At 37.8% G+C, this 15,892-nt stretch overlaps 1 protein-coding gene across 10 annotated transcripts in view; it reads right to left on the reverse strand.

Moving 5' to 3' along the window:
• Positions 1-15,892, reverse strand: part of LOC126926018 (neurexin-1) — a 659,019-nt gene that overhangs the window by 290,044 nt on the left and 353,083 nt on the right. For all 10 annotated transcript variants that reach the window (XM_050742092.1, XM_050742091.1, XM_050742090.1 and 7 more), the window contains one exon: positions 5,800-5,958. In XM_050742092.1, the coding sequence (XP_050598049.1) occupies positions 5,800-5,958 (159 nt within the window). The remainder of the gene's footprint in view (positions 1-5,799; positions 5,959-15,892) is intronic.

Here is a 15,892-nt window from a genome sequence, read left to right on the forward strand (position 1 = left end):
GAGTAGCTTTTGTGTGAAACGATTACGAAATTTTGAGAATTACGCGCGTATGTTTGTTACGTTAATCGTATAGAATTTCCCTACCTGTGAAAATATGACGACATCGACGTTCTTTTTCAGATACGGAAAATTTCACAACACCGATATTTAGTTATTTTTGTAATAATTTGTTATTTGTAAACAAGCTCGAGCAGCCTTTGAGCCATTCGCACGACTTGTGTAGCACGTACTACGGGCTGTGCCCGTAGTTGTAGGTCAAGGGGTTAATTCTTTCCAATTTCTTCGTCGAGGACCAACACCGATTGCATGTTAAAAAGTTAGGTGAATGTTAATGCTCGCTATCAGTGCACCGTGTAACATAACACGATGTACACAATACGATTGCAGTGCTGAAATTTCGTACATGGAAACTGGAACCTAAAGGCAGTTCTTCGCCAAATGATACGTTTCTATTGTATTTAGTCTATGCGTGGATCGTTCAGGCAGGCGAAGTTTCGTTACATCTTAGACGTATAGTCGACAGATTGCACGAATTCTATGGTGACTAGGCTATGGATATATTTATTTATATTCAATACGGTTTGTAAAAAGATGCACATAAATAGCTAGGTGTAAATAAGTGTACAACTCTTATGTCCTCACAGTAGAACACTTTTTTGATTCCTAATGGCTCGGGCAATAGTCTTACTGTAATTAAAAAATCGTTAACGCTGTCGAAAAAACATCCAACAAATCGTGTGTTCTTATCTACCATATTCATACACTATCCGATTAAATCTAAGTATTAGGTTGTCCGAAAAGTTTCTTTCGTTTGATAAGATGATGACAGACGAGCAACAATTTCTGTTTTATATTATTTTATCGAATTAGGTGTCATCCATTTTGTTCTATTTCTATTATAAATAAACTAATATAAAACAAAAAACATTGTGCGACTATTATTCCCTGATAAAACGAAAGAAACATTTAGGACAATCGAATATATTAAACTTCATATGATTTCGTGCTAAACTTTCACGTGGCTAGGGAAAATCTAGAAAATGGGATAGAAAAATCTGCTTATTATAAAATAAACCTGCGTACGTACAAGTTTTAGCGACTGAAAAGCGAGCTGTAAACTTCGCTTAGATGTGCCAGAAGCTTCTAGCGAACGTCTATTGTACGTCCAACATTATTTCACAAAGTTCAAAGCGAATCGGCGATTTCGGGCAGGCGAGCTTCTATGTAACGATCCTTTATAGTTGAAACGCGACGATCAAAGTGCTAAGACCTCATTAAGATTTCTGACAGACCTGTGACTGAATACGCCAACTTTGGCGAGCATTAACGGCGGTATAGGCGAGCGTGTGAATCGGCTTGGCTATGCGAGTTGTCTCTGGCAAGTGGCACGAAACCATCGAAACCGCGACACACGGTATTATTTCAGAGCTGCTGGACTTGTGTTTAAATTCCACTACAGAATATTCTAGCCGGCCATGAATTCGAATTCACGCAAGTGAAATTTCCCGGCTGGAAAGACGATCCAAGGGAATGTTATTCAGCGAATGACGAACGTTTCTGTCGTATTTAGACTGCGCCTCTCGAACATTAAAGTAGGCGCAGTTTCGGTTGACGTGTTATACAGTGGCGCGAGTAATTGTAAATTGTAAAGGCAATTTCATTGTACGATATTTCGTAGAATTAAAGCAAAGATCGACAGGCCTCGTTTATAGTATCAAATTATCAAATGTTTTTCCAAGTTTATCGAAGATTAAATTTCCTGTTGAAGTTAGTTTCTTCGCTGAGAACTGTCAGTCGTTTGACAACTAATTGATCGCGAAATTTTGTCATTAGTTGATATTGACAAAATCCGCAATCACTTAGTTGCCAATGCAGTACGATAAATCGAAGAAATAGCGCAGAAAATGGGTTTGAGTTTCTGATTATTCGCAGCACTGTATGAAGAAACTTGCGGCGAGTAGATCGTGTTTCTGCGTATATTTGCACCGAATATACTTTGCAAAATAATGAACATGGATGTTACAATAAACAAAACGCGAGAATCGAAGCACGTGTTATTGCACTTAGAAAATAGAATGTTCTTTCATCGATATTTCAATTCTCCGTCTGTGTGTCTAAAATATAATATAAATATGCATAAATATTCGCGATGAAAATTCCGCCCCAAATTGCTAATATCTGATCTTGCATGCTAATGTCGATGCATATTTTTGCAGAATGCAAATAGAGAAACGAAATGTGGATAGAAATACGTTTCGCGATTAGAAGATTATATAAATTTGTTTTCTACTTTGCATTTTTCCATAGTCCATATGTTCTGCATACTTATGTTTACTAACATATGCAAAACATACTGTACATGCCTCGCACTTACTGCGTATGTCCGTAATACATCACCGCGAGGCTATTTGTTAAAAAGTAGCCAACTTTCTATCTGGAGAACGAAAGCGAAAGTTGATGATTCATTAGCTACGAAATACAACGTTTCTTGATGAAATATGCTGACTCCGTATCGTAAGTTTCATTTTGGAGATGTTTTTAAGTGTTTATTTATTATTCTTTTTTATTATTTAATTTGTACTTTGCAATTTGTCCAGCTGGACATTTGGTAAACTTTTCTAGCTTAACCGAACATTATACGAAAACGAAATAAATCAAATCAAGAAACGATTTAAAGAGACCTTAGGAAAAATGGGAGAATATTTCAAGTAGTTTAAGGATTTGGCAAATTCAATGCCACGACTGCATGCGAGCCATAATAAAATCTAAAGGAAGGCTCGTAAAATACGCAAATAATTAAATTTAGTAATTTTCTCCCTTGTATATTAGATAAGCCTTATCAGCTTCATCTACTTTCAATTTTAAACAATACTTTTTGTCATTTCCTAGATATTTGTTTATATTCTCACAAAGGGTATAGATATTCCACTCTTCTTTTTTTATGAAAGTTAAGTTATTAATTAAATTTATTAATTTTCTCCCCTGTATATTAAATAAACTTTATTAACTTCATCTACTTCTAATTTTAAACAATACTAATTAAGTATACATTTTCGCCATTTCTTAGATATTTGTTAATATTCTCACAAAGAGTATAGATACTCCACTCTTCTTTTTTTATGAAAATTATACTACAGACTTGCAAGGATACATATTTTGTATCTGTAAGTATACAAATAATTAAACTTATTAATTTTTTCCCCTGTATATTAGATAAGCCTTATCAGCTTCATCTACTTCTAATTTTAAACAATACTAATTAAGTATACATTTTCGCCATTTCTTAGATATTTGTTAATATTCTCACAAAGGGTATAGATACTCCATTCTTCTTTTTTTATGAAAATTATACTACAAACTTGCAAGGATACATATTTTGTATCTGTAAGTATACAAATAATTAAACTTATTAATTTTTTTCCCTGTATATTAGATAATCAGCTTATCAGCTTCATCTATTTCTAGTTTTAAACAATACTAATTAAGTATACATTTTTGTCATTTCCTAGATATTTGTTTATATTCTCACAAAGGATATAGATATTCCACTCTTCTTTTTTTATGAAAATTATTAATTAAACTTATTAATTTTCTTCCTTGTATATTAGATAAGCTTTATTAACTTCATCTACTTCTAATTTTAAACAATACTAATTAAGTATATATTTTCGCCATTTCTTAGATATTTGTTAATATTCTCACAAAGGGTATAGATACTCCACTCTTCTTTTTTTATGAAAATTATACTACAGACTTGCCAGGATACATGTTTTGTATCTGTAAGTATACAAATAATTAAACTTATTAATTTTCTTCCCTGCATATTAGATAAGCCTTATCAGTTTTATCTACTTCTAATTTTAAACAATACTAATTACGTACACATTTTTGTCATTTCCTAGATATTTATTTATATTCTTACAAAGGATATAGATATTCCACTTTTCTTTTTATAAAAGTTATTAATTAAACTTATTAATTTTCTCCCCTGTATATTAGATAAGCCTTATCAGTTTCATCTACTTCTAGTTTTAAACAATACTAATTAAGTATACATTTTTGCCATTTCTTAATGGCAAAAATGATATAGATATTTATTAATATTCTGACAAAGGGTACAGATACTCCACTCTTCTTTTTTTATGAAAATTATACTGCAGACTTTCAAGGATACATATTTCGTATCTGTAAGAATCTTCTAAATCAACGACGTTGTACGATATGTTCGTTGAAATTAATTACACTACGAATGCTTCTCACGCTCACTGTAGTTCTACAAAGCTACGAGTGTTCACGCGCAGCAGTATCTCATTTCGTCCTGGAGATACGGACGAATGTTGGTTGCCTTTCAGCTCTCGCCGATAACATCATTCTTATGAACATTTATAGCAGGCAATTTCTTACGAACATAAAATTCAATTCGAATGCTCCGACTATTCGTGGCGAAGTATCGATCATCTCTTCGCGTCATCCGTGCGTCATTAAGCAAACAATGCTATCCAACGGGGAAACGCCAGAACCAGGATATTTCCCCAGAGAGATGGGACACCAGTCGAAAATCCAGTGGCTGCCGCGTTAAATGAAACTTTCGGCATCGTTCGAAAAAAAAAAAAAAAAAGAATCCACTCGCGTGACTTTCTTTGTACCGTCGTGTATCGAGCCCATTCTTTTCCACCGGAGAAAGGAAAAGACAGGGACGAGCTAGCTATCGTATAAATTTCCTTGACAAACGCGCGCGCGTTTTAATATTTCACCCCTTTTCTGAATTCACACGAACAGGAATTTCCAACCAACAGACGTGTTTCGGTAAACGCTGCTTCTTGCATCGTCCGTAGTAAGAGCTTCCGAGCTTTCTTGAGATCCGCAAACATTTATTTCGATTATACAGAGTCAAACAACAATTATTTCAATTATCTTGATCGTCGATTCTGAAAACCTCTTCAAGTTCCAGTCCACCAAATGGAGAATTTTTATTATGTACGTATTAAATGTACGAAAATGGCTCGATGACTGGTTTGCCTCAAAAGAGCGACAGTTTTTTTGGCGTGGCATCCACCAGTTGCCAGACAGGTGGGAAAAATGTATAGCTAGCGATGGGCAATACTTCGAATAAAATATTTTTAATCATTTTCATACAATAAACGTGTATTTTCTATACAAAAATTCCGGTTTCATATTTACATACCTGGTACATTCGTATTAAGACGCGATAATAATATGTTGTTACTTTTATATTCAGAGGTAGGATCACAATAGTTATTACAATATTGCACGGATAAATCTATCACTCCGTTATGAACCGAAAAAAACTTTATTGCACGCGCCTACATAGACTACGGGGGGGGGGGGGGGGGGGAATGAGCATCTAAAAAATATCGATCGAGTCTATCGATTGTATCTAGAACAATCTTCTAATCACTGCCTTTTGTAACTAACGCATCCGCATGTGGAGGTATCCGCACATTGTCATTTTCAACATAGTAGTTTTAGAGGACTCAATTTTAATTCTCCGATTTAGCTCCTCTTCCAAGTATTCTTTTATCGTCGTAGAAATCGTTAACTACATAAAATCGCTAATTAACCTGAAACTGCTATAGAGAGGCTTGCTGAACCCGAACCCTACGAGTCGAATAACGTTGAAATAGAATTATTTCTCTTGCGCAAGAAACTGCCGCTGTACTTTTCGATAGCGGCGTACCTTGTTCCGCGACTGACGGCCGGACAGTTACGTTCGCTAAATAAATGGCGGCAGGTTAAAGTGGATCACGCGGAACCCACGAACGAACGGATCTCGCTTACCTTCCTCAGGCATCCGACGAAGTTGTTGATCCCCTTGGCGCCCTGCAGGGATCTCGCGTCGGCACCACCGCCCACCAACAGTCGATCGCTCGCCAAATGTGTGAACGAGCCCGCAGTGTGGCCGTGTTCCGCGTAAATCCCATCGACGATGGCGGACAGCTGCAACAAGCAATGGGGCCAAAGTTCGTCAGGGCTTTCTCGAAAGTTACGACGGCGTCGCTGGCTTAAAAACCTCTCTCTCTCTCTCTCTCTCTCATTCACTCGATAGGTCCCTATTTTGGATTAAAGCACAGCCAACGCGGTTTCGCGCGACAGATTAAATCTCATCGGTCGATGTCGGCTTTCGATTCAAAAGAATTCGCCTGGACACGAGTGAAATTTCGACTGAAATTTCGTCGACCTCGTAACGTTTGCTCTCCACCGCGCAATTGCCGTGTACTCGCGTTGTCTATGCTCTTTTCAGTCAGCAATTTTTTTTTTATCGGACATAAGATTTGTTTTCTTTTTTTTATTTTTTGTACGATTAATCGTACAAGTTTTAGGATTTTGTATTTTGTAAAGAGAATATTTTCGTTAATACTGTGACGATTTGCTAGTCTCGGACGTAAACTTTCACGGGGAGGATTAACAATATCAGCGGGAGAGTACAGAGAAAGAACGTATTTCCTGTGTTTTACAGAGCAGCAGTTTTAAAACTCGCTACGTTACCAAGCAATCTGGTATTATCAAAATTCTCTTTATGTTCGCTTCTTGGAACAAATACGTGTCCCTTTACTCTCCCTGAAACTCTCAAAATATTCTCGTCATAATATTAGAATATTTAAGATATTAAAATATTCTTCGGACAGTCGTCTACTGTCTACTCGATTAGGAATTTTTTGTGCTCCTCCTGTGTCTCTTTTTCCGTTGCCTTTGCTGAAAATTATAAAATAGAAGCTTCGTTATTTTATCAGTAAAGTAACGACTTTTCGAACTATTGCTATAGTCCATTACGGATAATTTTATTCGCACGCGAACTGATTATGATAGGCAATAAATCAGAAGCTGTAACAATCTTCTCTCGTAACAATTATTTCTTCGTTCAATTTATATTCGAGGAATTCGCGTGTATATTTCAAATTGAACCGTCAGAAATGAACCCTCAGTAGGAGAAACGAAAGGAAAGAATATCGGCTAAAGAAACCGTTGCTACCATCGTTCTCCCACTTATGTTACAATCTATGGCGTAAAGCTAATTTATTTGCGGTATTTTGAATAATATCTTAGCTGTCGCATACTACACACACTAATGTAAAAACATGCTGCGCACAATAATCCAACAACGCTGCACGTTGCAGATTTTAGTCCGCAACGTTTTATCGAATTAGGATGTTAAATGATAGAACGTGATAGATGTTGCTTACTTTATACGTAATTTAATCTGCAACATCTATGTAGCGTATAATGAATTATTAAAGCAAAACCGCCGACGACAACCGTAAACCCTGTCTAACGAGAATATAATTTGCCATTAAGGAGGGTCAATCTTACCCTCACGACGCGGATAAATAGATTGGAAAGAAAAACGAGCGGTTGCTATTTCGTGTTGCGGTTAATATCTTTCTCCTTGCTGATTAACTATCCTCGGTCGAGTAATAAAGAAACTAGCAATTTTCACATCAACTTCGACCACATATTATTCCGCGAACTGCACGTTAACGAGTGCAAGAAACACGTTAAACGCCAGAAGATAGGAAGGAAAAAACTGTTTATTTATTCCATAGAAAATTAAACAACCATTTCATGATAAGCATAAACATTTCACGTTCCTAGTAATCTGCAAATATTCGAGAGTTAGTTGACAAAAATGAATTACGAAAATGAACCACACAGAGCGAGATTTATGGTCATCAGGTGTAACATCATTGCCAGAATATGTTAATTATGCAAACACAGAGTATGTGTGGCTGTTGTAACACAGAATTAAGTTGCAATAAAATGTTTTGTTCCTTTTTTCGATGCACGACATTGTCATAACGTAAGATGTTGCCATTTCTTCGTGACGAGTATACTCGTCAGGAACAGCTGACTGCTTGGTAGCACAGACGCGTGTGTATGAACACAGAAACGTGCCAATGCTTCAGGCTGCAGACTCGACCCCGCGAAAGCCGAGTTTTATTGGAAAAAAGCTGGGCTTTTCACACGCATCATAGCTAGAACTTTATCAGAGGTCATAAAACACGCTGATGGTACAATTATCAGTTGTATGTCTGATGTTAGCTGCAACGCTGGCGAAATATCGATGCACTTGTGGCAGCAGGACGCGATTTCAACTCTTTCGTTACTACGGCTGATTATGGTCGTTTGTCACGAAACCGTCTACTGCTGCTTGACATACAACGTTCATATTTTTTGAGATGCTTGCCACGAGAAATATGAACGCTTCTTCCCAATACACGGTGACCCAGAATCTGCATGTAAGTCCGTCAGACCGCAACGCTATACGTCATTCCATAAATCAACTCTTACGACTCTGTCAAAACTCATTGCCTCGTACAACAGAACTTGCTGCTCAAAGAGCTAACAATTTACTTGCTGCACGAGTTCTACGATTTCGCGCAATTCCACTTGTTTCCTTTATCATGTTCCTGCAAAGTCCATCAATCACGCCGGTATATTACTACAGAGGCTAAATATAAATATCTCGTTGAGCCGGTGAATGTTGGAAAAGGAATAGAAATAAGGAACACAGATGGAAAGCGGCTGCCAGCTTTTATTAAATTTTCACCGGTGATCCACTTTTTGCCGCATTGTTTGCAATAATTAAAACAAGATAAATTTCATGGACTGAAAAATGTTCGGACACGCGAGTGACTTGGATAACATTGTCGCGGACAAGTGTGAAAACGTAATACAACAAATTTGGATACTTCGATCTGTCGCGGTTTCCAGCGGGAAATAACATAAAGCGTTCGCGTTTCCAACGATCAAATTTCACCGGTTTGTTCTATGAGTAGAAATAAAAAAAGAATGTTATATAATAGTAGAGCCGCAAACGGTTATGAAAAAGTTGCAACGAAAATTGATAGAAATGAAATTCAGAAAGCAAACATTCCGTCAATGGCGGGTTTTTCAAAAAACCTATTGAATATTTCGCTGAACTTTGCGTCTCGACTCCAACGAAGCAAATTGCTACGCTAAAAATTACTACGGTTCGCTAATAATTTATTTATTACTCTTACTATTTACCACTATTATTTTAATTACTAACTAATTAATTTATTACTTTTCTGGCCAACACACGTCCAACGATGCAACGTTAAAGTAGCCAAAATTAAAGTGCCAAATAAACAGAAATAACAACAGCTGAATCGTCGATCGCAACGACGCGTACCGCGAGAGAAATCCGACACGCCTCGGCGATCTGCAGGAGCTGGCGCGCGAGGAGCAGACAGGAACCAAGTGGCCGAGAAGTTCTCGGTGAAGGGCCGGCAGGATCGCCGTACAATATCCGACGAGGCATCGAGCAACGGTAAACATCGTAATGCAGCACTCGAGCTTGGCAGCCGCCTTTCGAGGAAGCCGAACGTTCCCGCCAGCTCCTTAACGAACTGTTCTCTTCTCCTTAATTTTATCACGCCGCCTCTCTCCATCTCCGGCGGATTTGTTTGCTCGCGAAGGAACGGCCAAGAGAAGATAAGAAGCCGGGAATTATGAGGAGATCGCTGCTCGGCCGCTGGCCCACGGAAGAGCATCCTCCAGAGCAGCCTAATTACGAGCAACGAACCTCGTAGCTACCCCGTAAGAAGAAACCACCGTGGATGGCGTTAGAAGGTGGTGCGTCGAGGAGATCTGGCTCTCACGCTGTTCCCTTTTAACGGAAAGAGACTCCGAAAAAGAAAAAGGAACGGGATAACCGGCGGATAACGACTATCGACGCCTTCCCTTCAGCTCGTAATGGACTACTCGACGTTGCGCTCCGCGAGAAGAGCCTCTTGTCTAAATGCTAAACTTTATGGGGGCCGTCACAGTTTCCCTCGGCTGCCCCGGGCTTCTTCTTTGCTCAGCACGACGATAGTCGAGAGAAACGACAGCTCCAACGATCTTACGCGACGGATTTTCCGAGATCTTGTGTCCTTTTCCTCTTTCTTTGATTGGGCGTTGCAGACTTTTTTCTCCTTCTGCAAATTGGCATGAAAAGCAGCCACAAGGCAGTAATCTCGTATGGGGTATTTTGCAGCACTCGTGAAGTGGCCTTTTCACGCGACGCTTTGCCAGAGTTACGACAGTTGCGAGGAAATGCACTGATCTTGTCTGCAAGCTTTTGGATCCTCTTTGGAGTTTTGGAAAATTTGTGTCGATTGGGATAAAAGGCGGAGTAACGACATTACGTGCCACATTTTCCACTTGACGCGATAGTTTGGAAAATTATCTTAATTGCGATGAAACATACGACGATTGCGATGATAATTGTACGCTGTTTTCCAGCTGCAACTTCGAAATGATCCAATTGAAATTTGGCTATGGCGTCTGGTGGATTTGTGACGAATTAAACGATAACACAATGGAATATTTAGAATTTGGATTTCGACGTCGATGAAGGTACCGAAGCGTTGAACAACGTGAAATTAAAAAACGTGTTTTATCGCGTAGAAAACACTAAACACAGCTGCCCTGTGGGGGGGTTAGCGAGGTAGAAACATTAAACGAGAGAATTTTTCGTTCAGTTTCGCGTGTAAATTGATATAAATTGAAGACACGTACCTCGATTTCCTGCGTTGATCAATCTATCGGCCCAGAAAAATAATTATTCCGCTGACATTGAATTATAAAAATTAATTACCGCACCTGTCAGCGAACACGAAAGGGACAATAGACGCAAATACGTGTAATTCATCAGTGACATGTTAAATCTTTAGGAAAAGACGAACAAAAAATAATACAAATTTTCCGTCAGTTTGAATCCATTTATCAAAATGAGCTAAAATAGACGACAACCCGCACGAATGTTACTAATTTAGCTCGTTGCAAAAGATTCTGAATTTGTAGCGTTTCGTTCTAGTCGCTTTCTCGCTACGTCACGAAGTTACTGTCTTTCTGTTTATATTTAGAAAACGATAGTCATTTCATAAAATAGAAACGTAACACATACGAAGTTGGTGGATAAACGAGAGAAGATTTTGAAATTCGACGAGTTTTTTTTTTACAAAAATTCCCTTTTTATTCGGTGTCGACGTTAGGCTAGTGTTCTTCAACGACCCTGTGTTTGATGGTCTATAAAATTTGATAAATTCATCGCTTATTTTCAAGAAACATATTCGCAAATCTTTTCCTCGCGATTTTCCCATTTATTGCACGATAGTTAATTTACCATCCGCGAAGCAAATTATTACAATAGAACGTGGAGAAGAAGGAAATCGGTACAAGGAATACGCGAAATTGTTTAAAATTCGAAACTCCTGCTTGGACCTTGCGAATTCTACGCTCGTCGTAAGAATATTCCGCGAGTGTACCGCACAGAATTTCGATTCCTGTTCGCGTTGGATTCTGAGAATTACCGTACGAAATCCAGACCGGATTGATTGGCTTAATTAAAAAGTTTTACGCTGGTTTCGCCACGAGCCAGGATTTTCCTCTGGCTCTAAGCCGATATTACTCACCACACTCACCGCTAACCTTCGACGCGATTAACCCCGTTGTTTAATTCGTCTGCGCGTGGAAAACAGTTACCGCGAAACGGCAAGGACCTCGTGCACACGCCGAACAACGTTGTTTCGTTGTTCCACTGGATTTGCAAAATCCGCAGCTGTAGATGTTCGTTTGAAGAACTGGCTATCTTCCGGACATTTTTCGACCTCTTGAAAATTCATCGAATATTACCAATTAAACGAACCTACTTAGACTGAGTCGTCGATTAAGCTGCGATTTACGTACGCTACTTAATAAACAAATGGAATTATCCAACGAAAAGATCGAATATTTAACTAATCTGGAAACTGGAAAAATCTATTTACAGATGCAGATCATTTTATCTTCGCCCTGACAAATTTAAATTATACTATTTACGTATGAGAATTATTCCAAGTATTAATACTATTAACAAATTAATCGAATAAAATTACAATCAGGAAAAACATCGACAAAACTATCTGTCCAAATTATATAAGCTCGAGTTTAATAAAAAACCGAAAGGGAAATCTGCATACAGACCGATAAGCTTGTCAATTTATTTATTTAATAAAAAAATGATGGGGAAGAACCGTGAAATTTTTTATCATTGGGAAACCTATTTTGTAAAATATTCTCATTCAACAACAATTTGTTAGTGGAATCTGGCGCGCTCTTACAACTCTGTATTCGTTCAAATGAGTGACAATTCCGCTTCGTATTATCGTGGAAAAGTTGCAGAGGAAAGTTGTTATGAAAGCCGCCGGTGGAAAAGCTGGCGGGAGCACGCGAACGTCGGTGAGAGAATATCGAAGTTTATTTTAGAGGCCAATCGAAATTCGTTGGCAGCCGAGCAACAACACGCAAGTCGGCTGTTCCAGGGTCGCGCAGCTTTCAAGCTGCCTCACAATTAAAACTTACACGTGCCACAATCAGCGCGCGGCACGGAAGCAACCCTTGTCTCGAAACTTGGCGATATTATAGTCGTACAGAGGACCGATCTTCCAAGTGGAAGTTCAGTGCGAGATAAGCGCAATCAACGAGCCCGTTCCTTTCATAATTGCACGCTACTGTAACGAGGTCGATGTTCGAGCAATTCCTAAGATTTCAACTTTCTCCGTGACGAGATAAGAAAAGTTTCGTAAACCTATTTGTAAATTTACGTCGCGTACTTTCTTTCATTTTCGTCCATTTGTTCTATTTTTCTTTTTTGCACTGTCGATTATCCAAAGTATAATATAATACGCGACTGTAAAGTCAGGAATTGTAGAAGCTTCGCGTTGAGAATCCTTTCGTCGTGCGTCTCGAAGCGATCGAAATCTTCTCGCTAATCATCGACGATGGAAACTCATCCGGCGCGGTGGTTGGCGAGAAATTGCATGAAATGGTCGGGCCGCGAGTCGAACGGGAAATGGAATTGCCGTGGCTCTTTGTCGTTCTGCTAAATTGCTGCAAATTGTTACCATTTTTTATTTCTGTTTGTCGCGGAATGTATCGTCGAAATGAAAATGGCCGGCGGAGTGCAGGGGCGTCGTTAAATCGGCAAAATTACACGGGACAGAGGCCGTTCAGAATGATTTTACACGGCGGTCGTGCCATTTTAAATACTCTGCAATTTGTATAAAATCTCGATTTCTCGCGAGCACCCGACTTTCGTTCGAAAGAGAACAAATTTTCGCTGCAATCTCGTCCATTTCGTTTTAACGCGTAGTTTTCAACCGTAAGGACAGCGACGCCTTCTTTCCTTTTTTTCTCTCTTTTTCTCCATTATCTTTCGTATCATTCGAAAATCCGATTACAAGCGACTGGCCAATGGTTATTTATCCGATCATTCTCACGCGAAGTTGTTTCCTTCATTGGATGTACGTAACTTGGAATACTAATCACGTGGTAGATTCACGAGATATTCGTAAAGAATAACAGAGTGAATAATATACGGCAATTCTTGCGAAAAGATAAGAAGAACATACAGAATAAAATTATTTCGAGGCTTAGTTTTCGAGAAAATCAGGTTCGAGGATTTGAACATGGCCAATTCCAAGCTAAATAGGAGAAGATAAATCGCTGGAATTTTATTCTACGTATGGATATAAATCGAAGATATAAAATACAATTTTTTACTAATCAAACTTGCAGCTTTTGCCAAAACTTTTCATGCCAAAGTTAAAAAGTATTCTCAGTTCTCAGTTATTCCAAACAATTTAATATTCTTTTAATTTTCCAAGAATTTAATATTCTTTCGTGGCACATTAAAAATTATACATCGTCGTGTAAAATTACGTAATCGATATCGACATTGGTATCTCCACATACTTTCATTGGCTACTTGTGAACATATTAATTTAACTGATAAGCAGTTCTCGAAACGAGGAATCTTCTACTTCCAAACAATTTAATATTCTTTTAATTTTCCAAGAATTTAATATTCTTTCGTGGCACATTAAAAATTATACATCGTCGTGTAAAATGTTTAGTCAACGAACAAACGAGTAATCCTCGTTGTGTTGAAGGAACCTGATAAACGACATCAACACTGGTATCTCCACATACTTTCATTGGCTACTTCTGAACGGAAAGTGTCTTTCCTTTACAGACACGTCTTTTACAACGACGCATATTTATACAAACACGAAACTTAATCTGGTCGAACGTTGTGATTTTTATCTTGATAAAACAAAATTGATTATACGTAATTCGATAAAATAATATAAAACGAAAAATGTTGTGCATTATTTCCTTATGAAACGAAAGAAACTTTTCGGACGACCTATTATAAGAAACGCGTGTTTCGTTGTAATATTAATCCAATTGGAAAATGTTTCGCACCACGCAAGATACGATAGCGTTGATATATTTACGAATATATGACACGTATTAAAAGAAACTCGTGTCTCGTTGTAATATTGATGCAAATTGAAAATGTTTCGTACCACGCAAAATACACTGGTGTCTATATATTTGTAAATATATTACGTACACGTATTAGAAGAAACTCCAGTCTCATTGTAACATTAATGCAATATCGAAATATTCTGCAGCACACACGATACGTACGTAAAAACATGTCACGCTAAATGTTCGATTACTTGCACGAGCTGTATGTTAATCTCGCACGTGCCATTGTATATTAACACTAGAACTACCGGTAATTAACACGAAGCTATTTGTACCAAAACCAGTGAAAATGTCTGGTCTTTAAACAATACGTAATAACAGAATATTTGTATATTTATTGATTTATTACTTTCTCACAGAAGCAATTCCATGTTATGTGGTACATTTTTGCTATTATTAATCCATCTGCGACCATGATCGACCTAAACGAGGATTCACACATTTATAAAATTGTAAAACCAGTCGATTCGACTGCTGTGGTATTTCTAGCATTAGCATTTAGCGATCTAGCGATCGATCCGGAATTTTCCTGATAACTGATATCGTCATATCGAACGATACGCGGTAAAAATTTGAAAAACGTGTGACAAGTTGTAGAAAACGAGGAAACTGGTTAATTGGGGTTCGATGAACAAATTGCAGGACTCCTGTACACTTTGACAAGTACCAGTCACTTTCACTGATATTGGTATAACTAGCCTTGACACAAAATTATTTTCAGTTTGAGTACATAAAAAACAAAATAAAATTCATTGCATTATTCTTTTATTTATCGTTGCAAAAGTCATTACATCATTGTGGAAAAAATATAACACAAAGCAGGAATTTGAAAATAAAATTGTAAAACCAGTCGATTTGACTGGTGTGGTAGTTTTAGTGTGATATTATGTAGGTTATATTATATTAGCCATAGATTAAGTTTAAGTATATCTAATCGATAATTAGGCAAGTTCGAGTATACTTGATCAATTTTCAAAGACAAGTACCAGTCATTTTCACTGCTATTGATATAACTAGCCTTGACACAAAATTATTTTCAGTTTGAGTATATAAAAAAACAAAATAAAATTCATTGCATTATTCTTTTATTTATCGTTGCAAAAGTCATTACATCATTGCGGAAAAAATATAACACAAAGCAGGAATTTGAAAGCAAAATTGTAAAACCAGTCGATTTGACTGATGTGGTAGTTCTACTGTTAATCTCATGGAATCTGCTGTTCCAACAAATCCTACCGTCTCTCTGTCGTGGAAAATCGCGCAAAGTATCGTCGCTTTCGCAATATCTCTGCCAAGTCTTATAAACAAAATGCGCCAGAAGCGCGTAAAAACTGAAGAAATGAAAAAGCTACGACCCCGTAACTCGTGTTATAACGGTGATATTCATAAAAGGGAAGGAGTTCTCGATGAACTCGTTCGACTGTTCGTTTTATCTAAACAACCGCGCGAAGGAGCATAAGCGGACGAGAGGCTGGAACGATAATGGCGGTTATTAAAGCGCGATTTTGCAGGGATACGTTGGCGTTCGAATAATTTTATTAAAGTTCACCGA

This window comes from Bombus affinis, chromosome 17 (assembly GCF_024516045.1).
Source record: "Bombus affinis isolate iyBomAffi1 chromosome 17, iyBomAffi1.2, whole genome shotgun sequence".
NCBI classification, from domain to species: domain Eukaryota; kingdom Metazoa; phylum Arthropoda; class Insecta; order Hymenoptera; family Apidae; genus Bombus; species Bombus affinis.